This window comes from Corvus brachyrhynchos, unplaced genomic scaffold (genome assembly GCF_000691975.1).
Source record: "Corvus brachyrhynchos isolate BGI_N302 unplaced genomic scaffold, ASM69197v1 scaffold56, whole genome shotgun sequence".
NCBI lineage: Eukaryota > Metazoa > Chordata > Aves > Passeriformes > Corvidae > Corvus > Corvus brachyrhynchos.
Genome location: NW_008238664.1, coordinates 7,110,175 through 7,136,150, shown reverse-complemented (window position 1 = coordinate 7,136,150; position 25,976 = coordinate 7,110,175). Strand labels below are relative to the sequence as shown.

General features: G+C 43.1%; 1 protein-coding gene across 6 annotated transcripts in view; it reads right to left on the bottom strand.

Annotated features, from left to right (window-relative positions):
* GRIN2B (glutamate ionotropic receptor NMDA type subunit 2B) overlaps positions 1-25,976 on the bottom strand; it is a 222,741-nt gene that overhangs the window by 103,128 nt on the left and 93,637 nt on the right. For all 6 annotated transcript variants that reach the window (XM_017737898.1, XM_017737897.1, XM_017737900.1 and 3 more), the window contains one exon: positions 16,973-17,568. In XM_017737898.1, coding sequence (XP_017593387.1) covers positions 16,973-17,568 — 596 coding nt within the window. The remainder of the gene's footprint in view (positions 1-16,972; positions 17,569-25,976) is intronic.

Sequence of the window (25,976 nt, the reverse complement as noted above, 5' to 3'; positions counted from 1 at the left end):
TAAGCTTTTGGAAAAACTGCAATTTACAGTTGTTCAAGAAAAATTAAAAGAGCTTTCAAAAAAAAACCCAGCCTTTTTTAAATCCTCTCCTCACTGGACCTTCTATAGTCTAAGGAACTACACATAACTGGACTGGGGAAGCAGAAGAAGGAGGAATACACCTCTTGGGTTTGTATTTCCCATGATTGTGCCTGCTCCCTGCACATAGCAATCACTGGAAAAGGAGGCTGGCTAATTCCAAAGCAGTAGGAAAGAGCTAGGAAGATGATCAGGATACACTGACTTGGGACACTGTGAGAAGTATGGGGCTAAAATGCTACATGGGAGAAGAGAACTGGGAGCTGTGACACCTGTACTATTTGGACAAAAAGACTGTGACTTGTTGGAGCTGAGGGGAGGGGAAGACAGATTGGACAAGGAGTCAGAATAGGAGATAAGTGGAAATAGATGAAAACAAGTGACACAGTCCACCACTGAAGGCTGGATTTTTCTAGATCCAGGTTCTGGACCCGAGATTAATTGTCTGTAAGGTAGATTCTAACTTTGCTAGGTGAGAACCAGACTGGGACAAGAAGCCAGAAGGGCAGAACAGACAAGGCAAGCTGGTGGAGACAAGACAAAAGAGGTCAGCAGTGGGAGAGGAAATCTAAACCATGGAGGTTGGCAAAGTGTTGGCTTATTCATTACACAAAATCAAACACTGCAGAACAGCAAAAACATCAGCATTATAGTTATTCAACCAAATTGAATGCATTTTGCATCCATTTTGCATAACTACTAAGAATCGGTCCCGAATCAACAATTTTTCTTGCAGGACCCTGGTCTCATTGAATGCACTAGATAGATTAATTGGGGAATCAAACTTAGCTGTTTGGAAAGTGGGCAGTAATCAAGTGAGAGGTTGAGAATGGAAAAAAACCCAGGAAAATCATATGGCTAAGCCAGCTGAAAGTTGTACTGCAAAGCTGGATTTGTCCCTGCCTCTGCAGGGTGGTGGTATGAAAAGAATAGAATAGAATAGAATAGAATAGAATAGAATGTTTCAGTTGAAAGGGACCAGCAACAATCATCTAGTGCAAATGCCTCCTAAACACTAACAGGCTTGGAGCATTGACCACCTCTCTGAGAAGCCTGTTCCAGTGTTTGACCATCCTCTCAGCAAAGAAAACCTTCCTAATGTCCAGTCTAAACCTCATATGGCACAACTTCAAACCATTCACATGCATCCTATTACTGGATACCAGGGCGAAGAGATCAGTAAAATCTTATAAACCATACTTTTTCACAAGCAGTCTCTAAATCTGTGCACCCTACTTTCTGGATGTTTAACAAAAGCTGGACAAATCCTCTGGCCCCTCTTTTTGGTCCGGTGGCAATTCCAAACAAAAATAAGTACTGTACTGAGACCCCAATTTTGGCAAATCAGTAAATATAAAGTTTTGACTTTGTTGAAAGAAGATATACATATATTCAGCGTGTCTTCTTTTGAATCTGAACATCATTTTTTCAAATGAAAGGAAGATGCATATTGAAGTCATAAACTAATTTGAATTCGAAATTCAGTGTTTCATCTCAAATATATTGAAAGAAATACCAAATTAAAATTAAAAAAAGGAAATGGTTTGGAGGCTGTTTTGCTTTTCTCCTGGGTTCAAGACGATTTCTGCAAAACAAACAATTATACAGCGTATAAACAAACAGCCCATATAACTTGTATGTCACCAAATTTGTATTTCTACATTAATAAAAAATCAATGAAAACCGGTGCTCAGTCCTAGGTAAGACTTGGCAGGGGGCAATTGAAGAATTGCTGAGTTGAAGACAAAGAGAAATTTGCTTTGAACACTGAAAGCATTCTGTAATGATCAGTACTTTGAATAATGAGATGCTAGGTGTCTCAGATGGGCCATGAAAAATTAATAGACATTTTTGACCTTAATCTTGCTGCACCTCAGTTCCCGCCTATACACTGGATTTACATAAAGCAGCTTGTGTCCTCTCATCTCGTAGGAGTAGGGTGAAAATCCATGAACTTCATGAGATACTGGCCTAACATGCCACAGATTTGCCTTGAGACAAAGAATCCTCAATTCTCAGCAGCCTGTGAAAGCGGACACAATACAAAGCTTAAAGATACACATTAGGCAAGGCAAAGGAAACAAAATACTGAATCACTGCTCAGTCAGGAAATGTCACCCATCCTGCATACAGAGGCAGGCAGGGGTCCGACCTTGAAAGATAGTACTGAAACCACTGCTCTGTAATGTATAGACACAAGAATGCCAAATTAAGATTGCAGCCTTAATTCTGGCATTTTCTTCTGTTTGAAGTGCTTGCCTTTGCAACCTAAATAATATTCTTCTGACACATTTGTGTGTACATAATATATGAAAGGCTCTTGGCTCGAGGGCCTTGGGCTTCACAGAACATTGCAGCAGTCCCCCTGAGTTTTCCTCCCCAGTTATTTTGCTTCCAGCTCATACCAGTTTTGCAGCACTGTATCAGAGCTTGTCTTTTCCTGTCTCCCTCCTTTACCACATGCCCTTCCTCAGAACTGCTTCCTCACCTCCAGCCACCCACCCTGCCAGCTCCCCAGCACTGGCTTTCATTGCTGCATTGTTAATTATTTGCTTGGGCAATCACGATCCTAGGACTACGAGCACAGACAGAGGTCTCGCTTCATTAGATATAAAACAGCAAATACAATAGCTAGAGGTTTCCTAATTTCAGGGCAAAATTGCAATAGTGTTGGTTTCTGCATCCTTCCCAGATCTGGTGCATGATGCAGAGGTGCCTGCCTCTACCTCTTCTTTCTTTGCAACCTTCCACCCAGTAACTGTACTGGTGGGAGGCAGAAAGGAAAACCTTGACTCATCACACCTGTCTCTAATGGCAGTTGTCATGCTCCTTCTAACCCCAGGTTCCCTAACATTTTCACTGCTGTATAACTTCTGTAGTATTATAGTCCTTGTTCGTACCTCTTTACCTGAACAGCAGCTTAAACATTCCCAACTTCTCACCTGAAAGCTTCTTTTGGGGTAAAACTCCCTTCAGAGAATTTCTGGTATGGTTTTGTTCAGCCTGCAAAATATGCCCAAAGCCTTATGCAAAGACCATACAGACAATAAGTTTGCATCAAATGAAACAAAGAAACCATATTAGGGTGGGAGTAGGAGCTGATGTTTAAAAAACTTCTGTGCAGAGGGAAAGATAATTTAGAAATTGCCAAAAAGGCACTACTTGAAAAAAAGAGTTCAGAGCTTCTTTAGTTTTCAACTTTTTTTTTCCTACTAATACTAAGCTTCAGAAGTTGAAAATGTCAAAACAATAGACAAAGACCAATCCAGTCCAAACTGTGGATAATCCTCTTCTCCCTGGCATCATGACACCAGTCAGTGCAAGATTCTCCTTTGCTAACACCCCTTGTCCTGTCCTGTTGTAAGTTACTGACTTACTCCTTTTTCTTGTTCTTTCTCTCCCTTTTCTCTCTGTCTCCTGGCTCTCTCCTCTGGCTCTCCCTGGTGAACAGTGAGCTGCAAGAAGCATTCCTGGGCTAGAAATTAACATATTAATGAAGAAACAGCCTTGAAGAAGGGTTGAGAGATGGGGAGAAAACAGAGAGAGGAGGAAGACAAAACAAAATAACAAAGGGAAGATATAATGAAGAAGGGACACAGAGCCAAAGCACAAAGGGAGGGGAAAAAAAGGCCTTTCTCCAGAACTTCTGCTATTTCAAATACTTCCATGGGAAGAAAAGATGAAAGAGAGGAAAAGAAAGGGGTTAGGAAAAATGGGGTGGCTCTTCTGTTTTAAGCTAAGATTTAATATTTCTATAGAAAATAATCACCTATTGAGGGAAGGATAAGAAAATGGAAGATGGCAGTGATGGAAGGACACAGAGACACACAAAGGGGACATGACTGATAACAAGAGCAATGGGTTCATCCCTAGCTGTTTGCAAAACACCACGAGCATGGAATCATGGAAATACCAGTGCAATAAGCTTTGCCTATGGGCTATTGCCTCCCCTGCAACCTCCTGTTCTCTTCTTCCACAATGTGAACCTGCAAGCCTGCCCCAAAAATTATGCTGAAAAAGAAGGATAAAAGGTCAATTAGCAAGGACTACTGTTGATCTGGCAAGCTCACAGGCGTCCCACTCCCAACCCCTCTCAGCGGTCTCTCAGGCAAACAGTGGGAAACCCATTAGGATCAGTGGGTTGAGGAGGAAGCAAAAAAATTGTTAGTTCAAACATCTAAGTACTTGTTCCATCCTCTCTGTTCCTCTGTTTGACTACCCACCATTTACATCCTTCTATAGAAGCACTGCAGAAGAACAGATTCTGAATAATGCCAAAGAATATATTCTAAATTTCCTCTTGCACCCACTGGCCAGAACAAGCCCACCGTTCTCATGCCTGCTGACAAGACAAAAGGGGGGGGAAAAAAGGGATTCCTGGCGTGAAGAAGGAACATAAAGAAATAGCGTTTTTAGTGGTGAAATACGTGGCAGACATGGCAAAACCAAGGCATAAGGACTTGACTAGGAAAACAAGCTTTTTGGCATAGGTAAACATCATCAGTAAAGGTGTGAGCTGTTACCAGAGAGCCATTCTTGTAAAACAGACCTGTCTCAGTTTATCCCCATCTTTCACAGTCCCACCAGCATTTGCCACCAGAGAAAAACTTGTTCCACAGCTCCCTGGTGGTACCAAGCCTTGACACCTCACCAGACTACAGCAACACTGAGAACACCCTCAATACCCTCAGTGCTGAGGCCCACGGTCTTGTGCAGCAGCCTCCTAGAGGTGTAGTGATTAAGTAAATAGCCTGAGGCACAACAGTGCTTGTCTCCTTAACCAGCCCAACACCTCCCTTCTGCTGTGATGGTGAGGGGAGCAGACCAAGGACCGTTTGTCACTCAGCCATCTCCAGAGGAGACCCCTAGGTGCTACCACACAGCTTGCTTTGATACTTAAAGAAACTTTCAGCATGAACCTCTGTCACAAATGTGACAAATTTATATGGCTGCTTTCCCTTGACTTCTCAGGTGACAAGAGGAAGTTCAGGGATTTCCTGGCATAGGAGTTCCCACTGCTCAGCTTCAGCAGAATAGCCACAGCCAAAGTCACAGCATCCATGCAACTGCCTGGTTTTGGGTACTTCCACTGCTCTGACCTGTGGCATCTGAAAAGGCAAGGCAAGCTCCAAACCACACAGAGGAATAAAAGTCAGTGTCACCCACAGCCCTCCACTTAGAGAACCAGCTGCATGTCCTTCACAGTGAGTGCTCTAAAACCAAGCCCAGTGATGCTTTATATTTCCCCAAGTGGTCCTCCAGCTGCACCACATCCCCACACTCTCTTTCTGTCAGTGCCTTCCTCTGGGGACCTGCTTCCACACTGACAACTGATGGCTGCAACAAATGTTTCTGAGCTGCTGCAGCTGAGCACCAAGAGGCAGAATCCCTTCTGCAGGCTTTGTGAGGATTCAGAAGTGGGTGACAAAAAGGGACGAAATCAGCAACAATACAAACCAGCCTGATCTGCAATGCAAGTTGGTGGATGCCTCTCACTTCGGCAGCTCTCCTCTCCCCTGTGGCTAATCCTACCCCTGAATGCCTACATACCCTCCTTACTGGCTTACATGGTACTCCCAGTGCCACCCACTGTTGGAAGTGCCATGCTTTTCTCATCTGGCTCCCTCACTCTGCCAAACTTTCTTGTTAAGCAATTTCATGGAACTATAATAAACTATTCCGAATCAATTTCACAGCATTGCAAAGCTTGTGCCTTCGTCAATTCAAACTTGAGCCTTCCATGCAAAATTGCTTGGAGAAAAAAATACAAATCAGTAAATTAAGTAAACTTCTCACTCTAGACAGTCAAACTGGGGCCTTTTCCAGAACTATCATCTTTCCACAGCCACCAGAGAAACTGTGGCTTGGTGCCACCTCCAGGGCATTTCCTGGAGCACCTCTCCTGTGAAGAAAGGATGAGAGAATTGGGTTTGCTCAATCTGGAAAAGAGAAGCCTTTGGGATGACCTAATTGTGGCCTTTCAGTACCTGAAGGAAACTTACAGGAAAGATGAGGCAAGACGATATAAAAGAGCGTGCAGTGACAGGATGAGGGGGAATGGGTTCAAACTGAAAGAGCCTAAGTTTAGATTATGTATTAGGAAAAAATTCTTTACTGTGAGGGGGGTGAGGCACTGGAACAAGTTGCCCAGAGAAGCTGAGGATGCCTCATCCCTGGGGATGTTCAAAGCCAGGTCAGATGGGACTCTGAACGATCTGGCCTAGCTGAAGATGTCCCTCCCATGGCAGGGGGCTTGGAACTAGATGATCTTCAAGGTCCCCTTCCAACTCAAACCATTCTGTTATTCTATGATTCATCTGACCTCTAGTCTCACATTTGCAAAAAGCAAGACCTTCTCCATCTCAAAGCTACATTAAAACCAAAACAGATCTCCAAGTAAAGCCCCCTAATATCTCAGCTACGTGCCTGAAAGGAAAGGAAAAGGAAACTGAGACAAAGGCAGCAGAGCATGCAGAATTCTGAAATAATGGTTCTGCTGCACTTCCTGGATTCTGGGCAAGTCAAATGCTGGAAAGCCTAATATCCCACGCTGCCCTGCAGAACAGCTTTTTGACATGAATACATACTAGGCATACTGAAGAGCAGCTGCTCGATGTTCAGATTTATTCAGAGGCTGTAAGCATCTGTATTTTGCACCTCAAAGTCTTCACAGTCCCTTGGTGACGCTGAAGAGCATTTTGTCATGGCTTAAGCATCAGCTCTTGTATGGTCTCACCATGCCCTACGTCACCACTCAGATGCAGAAGGACAACATCAGCATCTTTGCGAAGAAGGTGGAAAGCATTGCTTGCAGCAATCTGTTTGAGGTACCTCATGTCATTCACAGGGCCTAATCTGTTAGTGACACATTAAGAGGGAAGAAGGCAATGAAAGCTTTTGGGAGGACCATCTTTTATATATGACATCTATTACCCATGTGGCTGCATCCTCTCAGAGTTTCATTGCCATCAACCCTTTTGCTCCCCATCCAGTTCTGGATATCGCTCATCTGTAACCAGTGGCAGGTACCCAGCAGCCTTGTTGGACATCTCCCTCTGCCCAGGGCTGTCTCCAGGGCAAATATGCAGATAATCAATGTAGAATCTAGATAAATCAGCTCAAAACATGTCATGCTCTTGGAATGAAGGAGGTCACTGAAATTAGATATCATTTGGTCTTGAAGTCTGCACGCTGGAAAAGCTGCTAACCTCCTTCCTGAAACCACTTCTGGAGCTGCTGGCTGCCTGCTTTGCACAGCCACACGAGAGGCATGTATGGCACTGCTGCTAATATCTTGCGCTCATTAAACACCCCCAATGTCTTGGCGAAAATCCACCTCTAGTAAATTCATTCTGCCAGCTGAAATTCCTCGTGCAGCTCCAGCAAAGGTGCAGTATTCATCTCTACTCCATACTCTATTCTGTTAAACAGTTGCTCTATTTCGCCCCAGAGATGGCTGAATTTTTGTGGTGAATTAAGCCATCCCTTTCTACTTTGTAAAGTGCTTTGGAACTGCAGATAAAAGATGCTACGGCCTGTCATAAATAAATGCAAGATGCTGACGCTGCTACTGGAGGTAGCCATCTTGCTGAAAAATTATTTCATTTGTGACACTAATAATACAGGGAAGAACACCGGGCAAGACACTGAAAACTCATTTCCATCTTGTTTTAATACAGCTTCCAAAACCAGAAAAAAAGCCAGCATTGAGTCAGCATTTGTGCATTTTTAGCCACTGTCACGCTACAGAGATTCATGGGTTTTCAGTCCATTGTGGCAGCTCTCTTCCACCATGACCACACCAAGAGGGTGACCTCTTCGTCTGATTATCTGCTGTCTCTCCAGATCCTTAACAAAGACCATCACTAAGTTCACCACAGCTGGTTTTCCACCATTTCTCATGGTACACTACTGCAAAGGGGAGGCCTAATCACCTTAGCATCTTTATTCAATCAAGACAGGTATAGAGACCTGTTTGGTGTGATATAACAAGCTCAGAAATCTCTCCACAGGGGTGGAAAAGAGCTTTCTTTGCATGAAGATGGCTGGCAGCATTCAGCCTGATTGATCATTTCAAGGGCAACTATGGTTAGATTTTAATATTCATCTTATATTTAGGTGCTTGCAGGCTTGAGTAGGGACATTTTTATTACTTAAATCAGGAGAGAACATGCTGCAGAAATGATAGAGCAGGGTGTACTGAGCAAGCTGACAGGTCTCTGCTATTTCTATTTTCTTTGTTATTATTTCACTCACATTCAAGCTTTTTAAATACCACATTTCTAGATTATATTTCATTCAAATACTTCAAGAAATATAGTGCACAGTGAATGTCCAACACAAAAAAAATTACACTAAGGTAACATACATCACCCTCAAATGTTTATATTCAAAATCACATTTTCTAACCTTAGCAAAGCAGGAATCCCATGTCCAACAGTGCAAGCCTGAAGTTTGAAGTGAAGCTAGCTTTGAGTTATTTGTCCACACCAACAGAAATCCCACTGCTGGCTAATTATTTGAAAGCAGAACAAATTCATAAATTTCACACTCTCTTAACTCAAAATTGGATGAACAGGGATTTTTTGCTCAGATTTTTCAAAAAATGTTCACCTTTGGACTGTGAGTGAAAATAAAATTTGCAAAGTAAAACAAAATGTACTTTAAAAATTATTGCTACTTGAAAATAGGCCAGTGAAGAGGTCTGTGCACTGCAGAGGGAGGTCTGGATTCTGCACAGGTAACAGGTATTCAAAACCTGTTACCTGTGCAAAATTTGGTTGGGTCCCTTTCAGATAAGTATTCAGCTGCCCCACAGGTATGCAGATCCACATTTTCCCAAAATGTGGGTACAAGACTCAAGTAACCCTTTAAGCAATTAAGCAATGATTTTGAAAGGAATTTCATCGGCAGCATCTAGTCAGGAGTGCTCTAAGCCTCAATTCAGAAAAGCACTTGACCACGCACAATCTCTTGGACAAAGCATAGATGGCAAAAGCCACTGAACAGCAGGTGCTTCTGCAGGGGAGCAGGCAGCTGTTTGACAGGGCTCAGCTCCATCACACAAGCATGTAGGACAGAAAGGGGAAAAGAACACCCCATTGAAAGTTAAACCACAGGAACAGTGTTAAAACTGCAGAACGTTAAAAAATCTCATCCCAGGCATACCAGGGTTAATACCTCCACTCTTTTCCAAGAAAGGTCACCTAAATTAATTTTTTTCCTTTTTTTTAGTGAATTTCTAACAACACAAAGGCTGTCATGCCTCCCCCACCCCCGCCTTCCAGGAGGGAGCACTAGGTGCAAGCAGCAATGGTGTCTTGTGTCTTGTCAAACCGAATCGTGAACCCAAATTGCATCAAAGAGAAGAAAAAGCTGCTCCAGAGTTGCACAGGGAGCCATAGCAACATGGCAGTTCCTATTTTTAAAAACTTGAAAGATAGTAAGAACATTAAGTCTGAGGGGAGGAGAGAGGGGGGAAGAAAAAAAAACCAAAAAAAAACCCCTACGTTTCTATCAGAAAGGAAAAAAAAATGCACATGTTCCTGATAGGTGCCAGTGATGAAGCCACATATGGCCAGCCATCAGTGTGCAGGTGTGCAAGCCAGAAAATATCCATTGCCCCATCAAGCCAGTTCTTGAAGGAAAGAGGGTATTTCTCACCTTCCCTCTGCTGCTCTGCTAAAGCAGGATTTCAAATTCCCTGAGGCGCTTTAAAGCCCACAGCGCCCTAACCACATTTTGTGATCAGAGCAGGATCAGCAATGGCGTAGCTGGTGCTAAACTGTAGCCAGAGCTGGGTTTGTGGTTTCAAAGCTCCACCACAGAGGGGAGGATTTTGACTCATTTTCCATGAGGAGTGGAGAGAGTCTGAAGGCACACGTTAAACATATTGTCACCAGCAAGTGAAGTTGCCACGGTATTAGCACTAATTGGACTTGGCTGCAGAGCAGAAGATGTCTCAGAGGGCTGGAAGCAGAACATGGACATTTTCCCATCTGGAAACTGATGGTGCATACCAAAATTCACTCCCAGCTGGTGGATTTTGGAGGCGTTTATGAAAGGGTATGTCCTTTAATCAAAAGATAACTCTTGCCAAAAACCCACCACTTCATGTGAACCCTTCTATTAGCTCAGTTGGTTAGAGCAAGGTGCTAACAAGAGCAAGGTTGCAGGTTCAATCCCTGCACAGGCCATTTACTTAAGAGTTAGACTCAATGGCCCTTGTGGGTCCCTTCCACTCAGAATATTTTGTGATTCTGTGATCCTATTTTAATTGCAAAGAGGGTGAAACACCCAACTGTCCACTCAGAACAAGTGCCTCCTCTCCCCTGCTGACAAATCCCAGCTATGCAGGACTAAGGCACCCTGTGGTGCCTGCTGAGGAACAAACATTTTTGCTGTGCCATCATATACTCCCACCAAGAAGCCAGCGATCTCCAGTATCCTACCAGCATACAAGTTAGTTTGACATTTGACCTTCCACTGCAGGACAGCTGTGCTTCCCACTGCCCAAGCAGTACTGCTTAAGAGCTGGGCAGAGCAAGGACAGCCAGATGCAGGCTGCCCTTCTGTATCAGGCACCCTTAGCAGCCCGCCTGTATGGGGGAGGTTTGGATGAAGAGCATGTTACAAACTGCCCTCAGCATTCCCCTCCAGTGACAGAAAAACAAGGAGTCAGAGGAAGTCAACACTTCCTCCAAGATGTGGCGGCACACAACTGTTCACCTCCTGACCAGGTATCATGAATAACCAGTAGCCCCAAACCAACGAACCCAGCACCTTTCACCAGCACTGCACCACGGCAATGCACACAGGGCAAATGAAATGCAATAGGACATGCAAGACCGGGGCAGAAAAAAGAGATGGCAGTATGCACGAACAGAGACTTGAATGACGTACAACAAGGGATGCAGGGAGGCAGAGAGACCCTGACAGAGGCAGGAGGTACAGGCCAGCCCCAGCCTCCAGCTGCTGCTGGAGCAGTGACAGGAACAAGCAGATTTCAGCAGCAGGGATCTCTAATCTGTCACCAGCGCTCAGGCCACATGTTGCCAGTCTGCACCAGCCTGATGGCAGCAGGACACACCAACCAGAGGGAACATAATCAGCTGCTAACAAGACATGGGCTTAAAGGCTCCAAAAGGTCAAAAGTTACATACGCCTCCTCACCCTCCAAATTTCTGAAAAGGGCAATTTCTGCATCCTTGGGAACATGCCACTTACACCTTCTCTCACCACCTCCCCAGCATAAGAAGCAAGTCCCAGCACTGTGCCTCCCACAACTGGAGCACCACAGGATTCAAGGGCTGGAGCAGGGCTTCCCAGCCAGCTGCCATGCAGGGAGATGTAGCCCTGCCAAACTGAGTGAGACAGGGCTCCTGTCTCTTAGTATGAGGGTAACTCGACAAACCTGTGAATTAAGAAAGAGTGATGCAAATGGCCCATTGTCCATTCCTGCCCTCAGCTCCCCAGCTGCACCATGTGAAGGTGCATGGCCCACTCAACTAGGACACAACACAGAGTGGCTCCATGGCAGTACCTGCAAATGACATATGATGACCCCTGTGTCTGACTTGGAAGGCGATGGCTGCCACGATTGGAGAGGAGAGGGAAGGAGGGTGGGTTGAGAGAGACCAGAGAAACAAGGAAAGGTGTTTCCTGGGCACTGTCCTTGGCACTGACCTGGAGAAAGCAGGTCCAGGGTGCTATGGGCATGGTGCTGCTGACAGGTATCAGGGTGACGCAATACCCTGAAGGAGCACTGCACTTTTTTAGGGATATGTACAGCCCATACGGTCTTGAGTTTCCAGGGAAGCAATTTGTTTGTACAACCCAATTGCAAGAACTTTCTCTGCTCACTGACTCACTGTTCAGGTATCTAAGCCCAGAAAATCCTAGTTTCCATTAGGGAAGTGCAGCCATGTGAGAACAGAGCTCGCCCTGGTTGTTTCAGGGAAAACAGTTTCCAAGCACTCATCAAAGGTTCTTCTGCATTTCTTATCTGTTTGGCAAGGTAAAGCTACAGATGAATGTTACTTCCCCCAGAGTGGAAGTGTCAAGTCCAAACAATGCACTGAGCAAGCTTGCCAGCTGTTTGCCTATTTGAAGAATCTGAGGTACAGAATTGACCTTAACTTTGTTTCCCTCTAAAAGTATTTCTTTGCAAAGGTGGTATAATTCCACATTTGTATTTTAATTCCAAAGCAAATGCTCCACTGCACTTTTTATTAAAATGAAATCTGGTGTGTGCAGCCTGGTGTTAAATGAGAGACTATTAAAGCCAAGCAGTGGAGAACTCATTAGTAACCCTACAACAACAAACTAGTAGTTATGGCCCAGCATTCACAAGCAGCCATGACAACAAGTAGAAAGAACCCAGGTCTCATTGAAGGCTACAATAAAACCACAGCTTATGTAGCCCAAAGACTGTGAATATCCATACAAAACAGCTGAGCTTCCATTCCTCAAATATGTGCCAGAAATTATATTCCTTTCTTATGACTCATCTCTGAATTCCACTCCTAAGAATACTCCTGTCATTTAGTTATTTCTTCCCATTTCGAAACTGTAATGAGAAGCACCAATCCAGAGCTCAAGGAAATCTGTCCCATCAATTAAAATAACGAAATAAGCAGAAGGCTGCCTATAAACACATCCACCTCTGCCCACTCACTCCTCAGCAGCCATGGTGAAGGAAGAAAAGATGAGCTTTGCAGGATGCCTAGAAGCCTAGCAACTCTCCTAGGAAGGGCCAAGAGTTAAGAACTCCTTATCTGAGCATTTCTTTCCCAACCTTTGAGATCTTCTCATTCAGTAGAAAAGAGGAGAGCACACAGTAGTTTTGCTGGGTGCCCAGAAGACCAGATATTGGGATAACTATAAACTTGGTAGACTGAAATATTCATACCAGATTTCTTTCTGGGACAATGAAAGAATAAATGAATAGGTAATTATGACAAACAGAACAAAGAATTAAAGACTGTAACTGAACTGGGAAACAGCATTTGTATATCTGGACTCCAAATTACAACCTAAGCCTATTATCAGCATAAATTGAGATAAATCCCTCACTAGAGGAAAAATTCCTCAAAAATCATTCAAAAAGATAACTAACAAACCTTGTAGAACAAACCTCTCTCAAAGTATCATTTTACTACTCTTTAGTGGAGTTATCTCATCAGCAGGTTCACTTATTGGACAAAATCCAAAATGTTCAATGGTCGTGATCATACTTCTGCAGTTCCAGTCTAACACAAAAGAGAACCAGTTTCAAAACAGACAGAAACAGTTGCTATGAGACCATTAGTGCTACAAGAAGATGCAGACCAAACACCTACCTTGTCAAGAAATGGCATTTAGATAACAGTCTGTCTTGTTTCTTTTTGTGCTTGCAACCATACTTCAAATAAAACTTTGTTTGCACAAGTTCTTGCAAAAATGAACAAGTGTCAGTGTAAAAAGGAGGAAAGATATGGAGAATCTGAACAACATTCAGCTCATTTTCTCCTTACTCCATTATACACCCAGATCAAACACTGATACCTTGTTGAGCAATACCATTTGATTTTAGCTGCATTCAGAACAACTGCTCTTTTAGAAAGACAAGGAAAAAAAGTAAGAAATGGTCAGAGTTCAAAGGCAGATCTTGGGAAATGACTAATTCACAGTCTTAGTGTATAGTGTGCCACAGCTGAACTAAATTACACATTTTTTTAGTTGGATGTGTCACTCTCCAAAGAATAAAATGGAAAAATTCCTTTACTGCATTGCCTCCCAGCTATCGATTTGAAGTAAATTGGACCACTTTGGGTTAGCTTCAAGAGTTTCTGAAACAGTAGCTACAGGGTGATGCCTTATCTGAGGTCACATACACATACACTTTGTCTCCCCAGACATCAAGCCCACGTACATGCATTTCTCTGTTCTGTGTAGGCATGTGGAGGGGGAACTGTAAGTTGCAGGTTGCTGAATATAGTATTGCTGGATCCAGAGCAAGGCTGAAATTAGCTTTCCAGAACCTGCAGTCCAGTCCAAAATGAGCCAAACCGTGTTCCAGACAGGCAGGTATTGCTGCTACCTGGTGTGCACAGTGCACAAGTACTGTGGGATCCTAAGAGGTGGAAGGGGCTAGGGAAAGTATGGAGTAGCCAGGTCTGCAGAATCTGTAATATCCCAGACAGAAAAAAGCATAGCAGGAGAGGTTTAAATCTTAGTACATAGTAAATTCCAGCAAATTCAATGGAACTTGAAGGTATGAACACTGATTACAGCTATTAATCTCTGTGGGTTTTGGCTCAGTAAGGTGAACTCACATCTTCATGACTGCCTCTTTCCACATCTTGTGCTCCTCCTCTACCTCTCCTCCTGCACAGACTTCTGGTGTGAGGCTGAGCTTGAAGTCTTCTGATTTCTATTGAACCCTTGGATTTGTAAAAGCAATGGCTTATTTCAGACACCACTAGCTTCTAAACTTCAAAAGGTGCCTGAAAGTAATTTGACTTAAATAAAAAACTAAGCACCTAACTCACTGAAGTCAAACTTTTTAACCATCTCACTTGGAAATACAGAGAGGGTGGAAACATGGGCAGGTGGTGGGGAGAAGGAGGCAGGGTCAGAACCCCCTCACAGGCCAGCACCATGTGGGGAAAAGCGAATATTTGCACTGTGTTCACAAGTAACTGCAAAAGTATAATTATTTCTGAGTTAGCTCAGGTGCCTGCAGCCATCTACACAGTGGCAGAACAGAGCTTGGCACAGACTGACTGACTCTGCTTCTCAGTGAGACTGATGTCAGTACCCAAACTAAGCTGGGTGTATCTACACGTACTGGCACTCATTCCTGTGAATGCTGTAGCCAAAGCAGACAAAGGAGCAGAAACAGCATGGTTTGGGCCATGAAGGTGAGAAGAAAGCTAGGATCTTCAAAAGTGACAAGAACTGCTTTCATGTGGGGTGCCCAGGCTTCAGGGCATATCTACACGGCACAACAGTACTGTCACATCTACACTGAAGAGTCTCTGAGCTGGCGACTTCTAAACAATGCAAAAAGGTGCTGTGCAGAGAGATTGTGTTGGGTCCTTGAAGCAGCGTAGTTATATGGGTATGATGTTATGCATAGGCTAATACAGTGTCAACAGAGCTCATTAGCAGAAGGTCTCTGCAGAATGCTGCATCACATAGCAGGGAGTGTTTTGTTTTCTAGATAACTGCTGAAAAGACACAATAGAGCTCCCCCCAAAATCCCTCTTCATTTGGGTAGAACAAAAGCCTGCCTTGATGTTACTTCTCATTACTTTGTATACTCTAAATATATTTTCCCTGCTTAATCATTCCAGTGATGACTCAAAAGAGCAGCAGAAAAAACCCTTATCCCTAAGCCTAGCTGGAAAGGAAAGAGATAAAAGCTTTGGGCACCTTTGGTAGTTTCAAGGCCTACATAGAGAAAAAAAACAGCATAGGGAGGAGGAAGTAAAAACAATAAGAGCTGGTAATATGCCAATGGATCACAGAGACAAAGAACAAATAGCAATATGGATAATCTATTGGGCCAAAGAATAAAGTTCTCTTACAGTCCCCAGCATTCGGGCAAAGCAATAATCTGCTTTCTTGTCCTCTAGTACCCCTATCTGCCTAGGACAGTTGACAGCAAGGGGTCACAGCATGCAGACCAATCCATCACATTTGCACTGCTCAGTGATTCAACATGACAAATGAACAAAGACACTGAGCTTGGTGTGGCCTGATGGCTACTGCCTGGATTGTCCTTGTCACACCACAAAGGATCTAACATATCCAAGGATTTTATGTGTAAAACATTGGACAATGACAGCTGAGCAGGTCAGGGGGCATCTGGATTCCATATCTAATTATCTGGGTTGCTTTGCTACATGCTAAAACTCCATGTGGGACAAAAAGGAACATTTAGTGATCAGAGCGCTGTTCTAGAGGTTGTTCCACCACAAGCTTCCTCTATGCCCTTAAACAGATGTCATAGCACTGTTTCTTAGGAAAATCTGACTTTGGATACAAAAAAGATGTTTATTCAAACAGGTTTTCTCAGTGTTTAAATACCCTTTTCAATTTTGAAAAACCTGCCGTTCCAACCGAGGTACTAGGCTTTCTGCTTAAGGTACACAAGAGAGAATGGTGCCCAAAACACCCAACAGACAACAGCCAATGAAGTGCCAAAGAGCAGGGTGACAGCACAAGCCCTCCTCTGAGGTAAACCAGATTCTTAAGACATCCAAGGGCTCTAAAGGCTTCGAGGATGAAGGAGGATCTGAGCAGAGTTGATGGCTCTAACTCTTTTTGCATCTCTAGTTCTCCACATCTCTTTACACTTCCTTTTCTCCTGTAGTTCAGCAGAAGGACACTTGGTGTACAGACAACAGTTGCCATGAAACTATTCCAGATAGGTTACACTACCATCACCCATAAGGGACACCTGTTCACATAGTGCTAGTGCCTGGAACAGAAGCTGGTGCCTTCTAGACATCAACACAAACGTTCCCACTGCTTGCAGCAAGAACCCACTTGAGAGTTGCAGACCTGCTCATGCAAAGACACTCCAAGAAGTTCAGTGCTGTTATGAAAGCAAAAATTTGTGCATTGAGGGGCACACTCAAATTTTTGCACTATGCCTTCATTATCCCTTTTCCTCATGCTCACGTGCCCCCTGTGTTGTATGAAGGCTTTCTAAGGGGGTGACAACACTGGCACTCATGATGCACAGCAACATGGGCCCCACCCTCAGCTCACCCCCCCTTGCCCAGGTTCTGGCCAACACCACCTGCTGCCCCAAAGCACCACATGCCCTAGCAGAAATACTCTGGTATCAGAGGTCATCTTTGACCGCCCTTTTGTAAGGCTGGCCTAGCTCTTTCCCTTTTTTTTGAGCATGTTGGACTGGTAAATCCTTTTCTCCTGGGTGTTGTAACAGCTGCTCTTGGGCTCAGGGATGAAGCTGTGTTCAGACAGCATATCAGAAGCAGCCGTGGTGATTATGGCTATTCCATCCCTTACTCTGGCAGGAAGACCATAGTCCCATTCATCATATGAGACAGAGATGAGCCCGGTGGGGAACTCAGATGGCACTGTGTCTGTATCCCCTGCCACCAGGCTGGGCACGATCCACGTGTAACCATAGCCTGTCAGACCCACTGAGTTGGCCACCTCAAAAATGTAGGTGGCCTCTTCCTTTGTGCAGTAGAGGAGGATAACAGGGCTTTGGAGCTTCTTGAGCTGGTTCTGGATCTTTGAGTCCCCGTCGTCCAGGGACATGTCCAACAGAAGGACCTCTTCCAGTTCCCAACCCACAAAGCTGTGCTCAATGGTACTGCGGATCTTGTTCACAAAGTCCTGGTAACCAGGGAAGTAAGTAGTGACAATGGAGAAGATGTACCAGTCGTATTCTTCCATGATGTTGAGCATGACAGAAGCTTGCTGTTCTATTGATGGGCCAAACTGGAAGAACATGGATGACTCATCCTAGAATAGGAAGTCAAAGAGAGGAAGAGAGAGAAAAAGAAAACAACAATAGGTCAAAGGAAATAAACAGCATTCCTAGTCAATCCATCAAGCATAAAGGGGTAGGCACACAGAATCTTACTTCCTATCTTGGCCAGAGCTTAAAGATTTTCAACTTTTTAAAATTTAAGCAAAGCAAGTGAGAAAGAAGTAAAACCCTTTTTATGACCAGCTGTCCTTACTTTATTTTTAAAGGCAGGTTGCCAAAATTACTTAAAGGTTTCAAATGTTAGGCCTGATTCTAACAGACAGAGAACAAGTGGTACACAAGTGAGGACAGAAAAACAAAATATGTACAAAATATTTCCATGAAATTAAGAGCTTTAATCACAGGATTATCATAACCTTATATGTAGCATAAACAGGATACACAGCAGCTTTGATACTGATTTTTGGGACAGTCACTCTAGTTTGAGTATCCAGACCAAAGTACAAATAGAGTAGGCAAAAGCATTGAATACAAATAGCTCTGACAATCTCTACTGCTAGCTCCTCTCAGAGAGAGCAACAGCACAGAGTTCTACAACTGTGAAGGCTCAGTCTCAGAATAACATAAAATACATTAAAATAAAAAAAGAGATTTCTAAACTATGATCAGGTTTGTTGACACCATGTTTTACAGAAATGTCAGCTCAGTATTTCTCCTGGTGTTGCTCTCAGATCCTTCTACCATGCTAAGTTCATCTTTGCAAAAATCAGAACATGTACCACTTTACAACCTCCAAGACTCCAAGGGAGTTTTATACAGATCTCAGCCCTCCAATGGCATAGTGTACATCTTCTTTGTCCTGGGATTTCACCAGATACCAGGCTTTCAATTTGTGACAGATCCAGAAAAATGCAAATCCCTGCTTTTGCCCAATTCATGAAGGAAAGGAATGGAAAAAAGTATTTGCCAATATGCTCTCTTAGGGATTTATCTTCTATCTTTTAAAATCAATTGCAAGCTCCTGCTGACTTTTGTGGAGTAGGATTAGATCATAAAAACCCAACCACATATTTTAAAATAAAAAAGAAAAAACCAAACCAAATCAAACAAAACAAAAAAAAAAGCAGAATTAAATTGTATCTCTCTGTGTAGAGATTTCCATTATAATAAGAAAGTTCTCCAAATCCAAGCACCGCTTTTAGGAATGAGAACAGCCCCACCTTCTTTTAATAACCCTGGAAAACTGGACCAGAGATACAAAAGGACATACTCAGGAGTTTGAGACCTGGGAAAACTCATTGTGCCTCAAGACATTACCTCAAGATAGTCAGATTTAGAACAGCTCTCTACCAAATTAAGTCTCCTACAGCCTGGCAGGTAAAGCTGTTTTTCAGCAGGGATGCAGTTAATCAATCATCCATTCATGCTTTAATCTTGGTTTTGATTACCTATAGCCATTTTCTATATTGACAAAATATGCTATAGCTCAGCAATTACCAAAAAAAAAAAAAAGGTCTGATCCCATACCCAGTCTTAAGCTGTTTGTTTCTCTTCCCTGAGCTCCCTACAGGTCACATCCTATACGAAAGAGTCCTTGCTCCCAGATCCCCATGCCTTTATTACGAGGTTTGGTGATTAAACTTCCTCCATTACAGCTCACCACCCACAATGTGAAAGTTCTCTTAGGGCTGCTCTTTGCTTAGTGGAAAAATAAGTGTATGCAAAAAGAAAAAGGAAAAGACGACAGCAACAAACTGAAGACAAGTTAAGTTAAAAAAAAAAAACAGGAGCAGCAACTGGAGGCACTTAATACATGGAAAACATCTCACACTTTTTATCACTGGAATTCAGCCCCTTCTCTCAGAACTGTGCTCATGTGAAAGAACCCTTAAAAACAGGCAGAGAAATATTCTCGGCACTCTGGGTTCCTACACTCATGAAAAGAACTTACTCTTCTAATAAAGAGATACTTTGTGTCTTTGAAGCTTATGCAAAAAATTAGAAAAGACAGAGGAAAAAAATCAAACTATTGTCACAGAATCTGCCAGAATTCAAAAAAAAGCCTGAACAAGCATCTCCAACACCCTTCATTGCACAGTGCCTTTGAAAGCCACTTGTAGCAAACTGAATGGTAGAATGCGAAGACTCAGCCTTACTGCAACATGAAAAGGCAAGACAGTGACACCAATGACTAGTATTTATTTTTATATTAAATTCAGAAGGAGCCTTTCTATACTTATGCATAACAGCCTCTGAACTGACTGCAATTTTTCACCATTTCTAGCAGACAGTCCAAGATCTGAAGGGCCTGGTTATTGAATTACAGGAACATTTGACACACAGCGTCTGGAAGTCTTGTCCGGTTACTTCCTCAGTGACAAATAGGGGACACTAGATGGTAAATCCACTAGTGTTTTGAGGCTGCATACATACACTCTCAGGAGTTAGTAGGCATGACAGTGAGGTGCAGGAAGTAATGCCCTCTTGGTGATTTAAACAGGGTCAAGCTAAAATGCCTGCTGACAGTTCGTTCCACATGAGTGCACCACCTAACTGTTGAAGGGAATTCAGCCCCAAAAGACTTGGGGAGAAAATTCAGAGCTCTTCACTAACAAGAGTGTATCAGAACATCAAAAATCAATACACCAAATAGACAGCTTTATCACAACCCAGCAAAACAATTCCGCTCCACTGAGAAATGTAAGCACCCTACCTTAAATCAAACAGCACAGGCCACTTGGCTGTGCATGCAATAATTGCTCTTGAGCAACTGTTGGCACTTCTATTACAGAAGCAGCAAGAAGAGGCAACTTATATTCAAAATGAGAGCATTAAGGAGGTGCAAGCCAGTCCAGATTTTGGTTTGCCAAGATGTCTCTTGGCACTTAATCACCCCAATAGTTAGGCTAGCCAAATGTTCTTCATTCCCTAACCAACTCAGCACTCAGAGAGGGGTGAAGAAGGAAGGACAGACAACAGTATAGAAGAAAGTGTCCCTCTCAATAAATCAGGAGAAATTGCTGATAGAGCAGGATAGAAATCTCAGTCACCACCTTTTTGGGGGGACAAAAAGCGAACTAAGAAAAATGTCCAAAAGCCACAATTTTCTTCCCAACCTTGTTTTTGGGCATGCCTGATGGAAAGTCAAGGAAAAAGAGAAGGAGCTGAACAGATACAGAACAGCGGGGCTATCAGACAGAGCATGAATTTGACTTCACTGTGGTGTCACAGTGAAAGTTTTTAAATTAGGAGCTAAATCTAAGAAGGTTTTACCATTTTTACACACATATACCCTATAGAATCATTATTGCTTTATTATAGTCTAAAACCAAAAGGAGTATTTTACCCTTCCAGACATTACAGGTTTTTACAGAACACTGTAAGTTCCTATTTTCCTCCTGACGAAATTTCACACTCTCCACCTTTTTTACCTTGAAACAGCCAAAACATGGTTCAACATTGCCACTGAGAAACAGATTTAAGTTTGGGATAGGGATAGGTCGAGTTTTAATCAGAAGTCCCTTACATTGCACATCATCCAGGTGAAATACAATCCCCTGGCTACAGGAAAAAGCTTGTCTTTCTCCTACAGCCCTTTCACCTGCAAGCTCAGGCTTTCCATAGTTACCTGCTGCAAGAGACAGCAAGATGCTGCCTTGTCTGAAAAGAGTCTGAAAGAGCAGAGGCTCCATTACAGGATCTCAGTATTTCCAGAGATCCCAGTACTCCCCCAGTGTCACCCTACAAGGTCAGGGATCTGTAGTTTGCAGAGCTGAACTGGAGGTGGAGCTGATCAATTGACACAGCACCACTCCCCAGCTGACAGATGGCTTCCCACAGAAAATCTGCTCTGAGTTTACCGATGCTGGGACAAGTATTGCCTCCTCCTCCTGCACGTTTAACCCCTCAAATAAGAAGGCTGGATTGCACATGGTGAAGGTGCAAACACACTCACCATGAAGCCTCCTCTTGGAGACCGGTGGCTAGTGAGTTCCTAGGTGGATGGAAGAGGGTTTGCAGAGGCAGGACAAAGTTCAGAGAACAACCAAGTACTATCACCAACCCTTCTAAGTTCTTCAGACTTGCAGCCAAGCCAGGTCTGACCCACACCTCACCCAAGATGTGAACCCTTGGAAAGGCTGCAGGTGACTCCCCCAGGAGTTCTCCTGCAGCTGCACCATTTGAAACCAAACACGGCCATTTAACAAGCCATTTACCTCAGATGTGGCAGGAGAGATCCCCAGGGAGCTTTTCTCACAAGTTCCTTCCTGACAGGCACTCTAGATTCCCCAGGCAAGCAAATGCAGTTACTGCCTTACAAACAGCATCTTACTATCCAGAGCAAAACTGCTTCTCGGGGCAGACTGGGAAATATCCACAAAGCAGGGGAATGCAAGATCCCCAAAAACAGTTGCAGTGGTCTGCCCATGTTGAGGAACTGGCCAGCCTTCCACTGAGCCATGGTATTGACTGCTGACTTGGCGAGTGAGGAGATCATCATGCTATGTTTCCTCTGTGCAGCCTGAATGTAATCTGGTTCTGTGCTCCATGATCTGCTGGCTGGTCCATGAACACATTTCTGCTACTGGTGGCAAGCTCCTTTAGCTTCAAAGTGCCAGACCCCACAAAGGCCAGGTGTGTCAAGTTATGCACAAGGAATTTGAGAAAGGAGCAAGTCCAGAGCACTTGTTTGCTTCTCAGATTTTGAGAAATATACCATGTCATTGCAAAATGGCGTAGTCTGCTGTCTCCAGACGTGCAGGACAAATACAGTTTGTGCTGCCAGGGTAGTAGCCCTTTTTTTATTAGGCTTTTGGGAACATCTGTGTATTTAACCCCATTTGCTGCTTCATTAAGCTTCCTGTGCAGCCATAATTCAACAACTGGGGTCTGCCCTTCCTTTCCAGCTTGCAGAGGGGATCCTATCAGATCATAATGATTCAGGCCACTATCACTGTCCAAAGTCCTCTTCTCATTTTCCTGATTTAGAAGAAAAGCTGTTCATGTGTCTTTAGTCTTGATTTGCAACCAACAGCCAGATTACACAGGGCTTCCTCTTGTTTAGATTTCAGTCCTGTCTACCACACAACTGGGGGGGCAAGGGGGGCAAAAAGGAGTGAGCTAGCAGCAAATAACTTCTGGGACAACACAGGCTTTCATTTCCCTACCTATGTATTTCTTTTCTTCAAAACTGAACCACCACTGTGTACCTATTTGTTACTGTCCTGGTGGGATACTTGATTCACTGGGAGTTTTACTGCTCATGATGGAAAATGCCACAACAGTTCAACGTCTTGTAATTAAGTTTTCTATATGTCTGAGTCCCGTTTGTTATAACATATCTGACAGGAAATCAGGATCTTTGTTGCTTAAGTGTTCATTTACTTCTGTTTATCTTACCACAAATCCATTACTGCCTCAGGCTAGCCTACAGTCAGGATCTTCTGTCTGTTTGTTTTTTTCTCTCCAAATTTAATTTTTTTATTTAGTTTTCAACAACTCAATACAATAAAACTCTGGCTTTTATATTACGTGCTGTATCATGCTGTGTGAGTCCTTTCTTGAATGCTCGCACTAGGGACTATGAGAACATAGTGACACTACAGACCTAATATTACGTCCTCCTGGTGGAATTGGCATCTAAAACAAAATCTCTGTATCTCACACACACATATACACTCACACTTGAACAGCATCTCTGCTTCTTACACACATACACACTCACATTTCCACAAATACATTCACAGCAAAACCTACTCAACATACAGTTGGAGCACGTTGGATTGTGTCATTTCCTAATGACTCTCCTAGTTGATACTATTTAATAGGATTTCAAAAACTTTCGTGTTTTACTGAAATAGGTTCCCTGGGTTACTAATGATTTTGGCTTGCACAGCAGATGACCTCCTGCAATCCTTTTCCCATGTTCTGATTCACTGATGAGTGAATCGTTCTTAGTGAAAATCCTGCAAGCTGCCCTGGGAATGTACTATCAGTGGGAAGTTCAAATTTGTTAGATGCACAAATGTGGTTTATATAACCATATCATTTATCAGTTCCCTCCCTTGTTCTTGCAATAATTACTGAACACACTAGACTTATTTGACAGAAGGATACATAGCTCAGACATGATGGTTACGGAAATTGGTGGATGAGTGGTAGCAAGAGACCCAGTTCAGTGTCTCTGCTGATAGAAGACAGGATATACTGTGATAAATTAATTAGGAGAATGGTTGTCAACTCTCTAGGTCTTCTCTGGAAGCCACAATTCCTGATGGCTACTAATTGCGACAAAGAATCTAGAGTTGTTAGCACAATTCAATTTTGTTACCCTGGTAAATGATAACAAATATACCAAATTCACATGTATAATGACAGTAACTACACATATAAATATCATTGTATACACAGATCCCAGTCATGGATTGGACATTAATCTCTCTGTAGCAGTGGAAACAGATCTGCTGCAGAGCCCTAACCCAGGGGCAACAGTCCAAGTGCTCCAGCACCAAGGAGTTCCTGAGAGCTGCAATAAAAAGGTCTCCAATTAAAGATGACTCAAGGGCTGAAAACAACTAAGTGATTTCCACTTTCCACTTAAGGTTCTGCAGAAATAATTCATTCAAAAGACTTTGCAACAGAGGAAACACAAGATAACCTAGATTCTGTAATCTTGATCTTGGGTATTGTTTCCCTCCATACCACATGCAGTTAATAAAAAAGATGAAAGAGTCAGACATACCAAGGCCATTGTCTGACACATACAATCCAGAGAAATTCAGTTGTTTGGCTAAAGAGAGGGTGACATTTGTGAGTTTTATAAACAATGACAGGTAAAAGCAGGCTAATATATGATGGTATGCTGTACCAGCTTCTTAGGGCATCATACATAGACGACAGCATTTTTCCACAGAGGAGAAACAGCAGTTAGCAAGCTGCCAGGATAAACAGTTTTCCCACCAGGATTGTTACATTTCCATTTTCACCTCTGTAGGTGTGTATTTCCTTGTTTGATGAGAGTACATGGATGGATTAGACCACTGGCCACGCTGGGTAGATTCTGCCCACCAGGTGACATTATGCCATGCTGGCAATTCAGACAGCCCAGGACCAGTTTCCCTGTCCCAACTCAGAGAAGCCCACTAGGTTGGCTTAATATCTTGACATTGCCAGCCCAAAACAGATGAAAGTCAGACTGCCCCATTACTCATCCTTCCAATTACATCATGGTGTTTGCCTGGCTCTTCTTTCCTGGCTGTCTTACCCTCCAGACTAAGGACTGAATTTTGACTGTAAGCTGAATGGGATGTCATTGGTATAGCCTTATTAATCAATAGCAGCCATAAAACTATCCAGCACTTTTAAAAAAGTCCAGTCACAGTGTTTGGCAAGATGTCATTGAATAAATTTCTCAAATCAACTATCCAGGGTGAAATACTATTTCTTTTAATCATTTCTAAATTAACTGCTCTTCCATTTCATCAAGTATACCTTTGGTTTCTTATTATGAGCAAACCTTAATATAAGCTGAACCTCCAAAGGTTCACAGAGTCAATTTAGATAACTCCTCGAAGTTCAGCATTGCATCCAATGTCCCCTGAGCCTCTCAGGAGCTTAAGATATCTTCTCACCATGGTCCAGCTGTGGACAGGTCAGAGCATGTCTGTTAAGTGCCTCTATTCCTCTTCTGTCTCATAAAGTAGTGATACCCCTTTTCTCTCAAATTCTGTCTTGCTTATTTAATCATTAACCTTCTGCAGGCTAAGCTGTTAGTTGTTTTCCCTGTCCTAACAGATGGCACCTGCAGTCCTGATGATGCCAAGGTCTAGTCAGCCTTTATGGGCAGAGTGAAGTTGGCTCTGCCTATGCTCTAAGACGGACTGACCACAGCTGAAGTAAGGTAGTCAGTTTAAAGTAATACTGTGCCAGGGCTTCATCTGTTCTCATAGGCTGGCATTATTAACCAGTTTAGATAATTTGTAATGCATTGATATAACTTTCATACCCTTTGGATCAGAGTTGGCTTGCCTTAGAGTACAAATGAGCAAGCAGCTGAAGGCAAAGTCTGTGTAGATGTGCCCTCTGCTTTCCTTAAGGCAAGGAGCAATAAAAGGCTTCAGCCTCATCCATCCTGGACAGCAGTAAATAGGCGATTCTGTTACTCGAAGGAAAAGCAAAACACTCACTTAAAACAGGAGAGCTCTAGCAAGTGGACAAAACCAAGAGCTGAGTTCTAACTAGATTGCACGGACTCCACATTTCCCACTACCTCATACCTGGCTGCCTCTTCTCTAAGAGAGTCATTATTGATGTTCTGAGTATACCCCAAAGGAAAAATAAATTAAAAAAAAAAAAAAAAAGAGAGAAAACCCCCCAGTTTCAGTGAGAATTCCCCCAATGGCTGAAGTTCAGCTTCATGTTTCTTTTTTTTCTTAGTGTT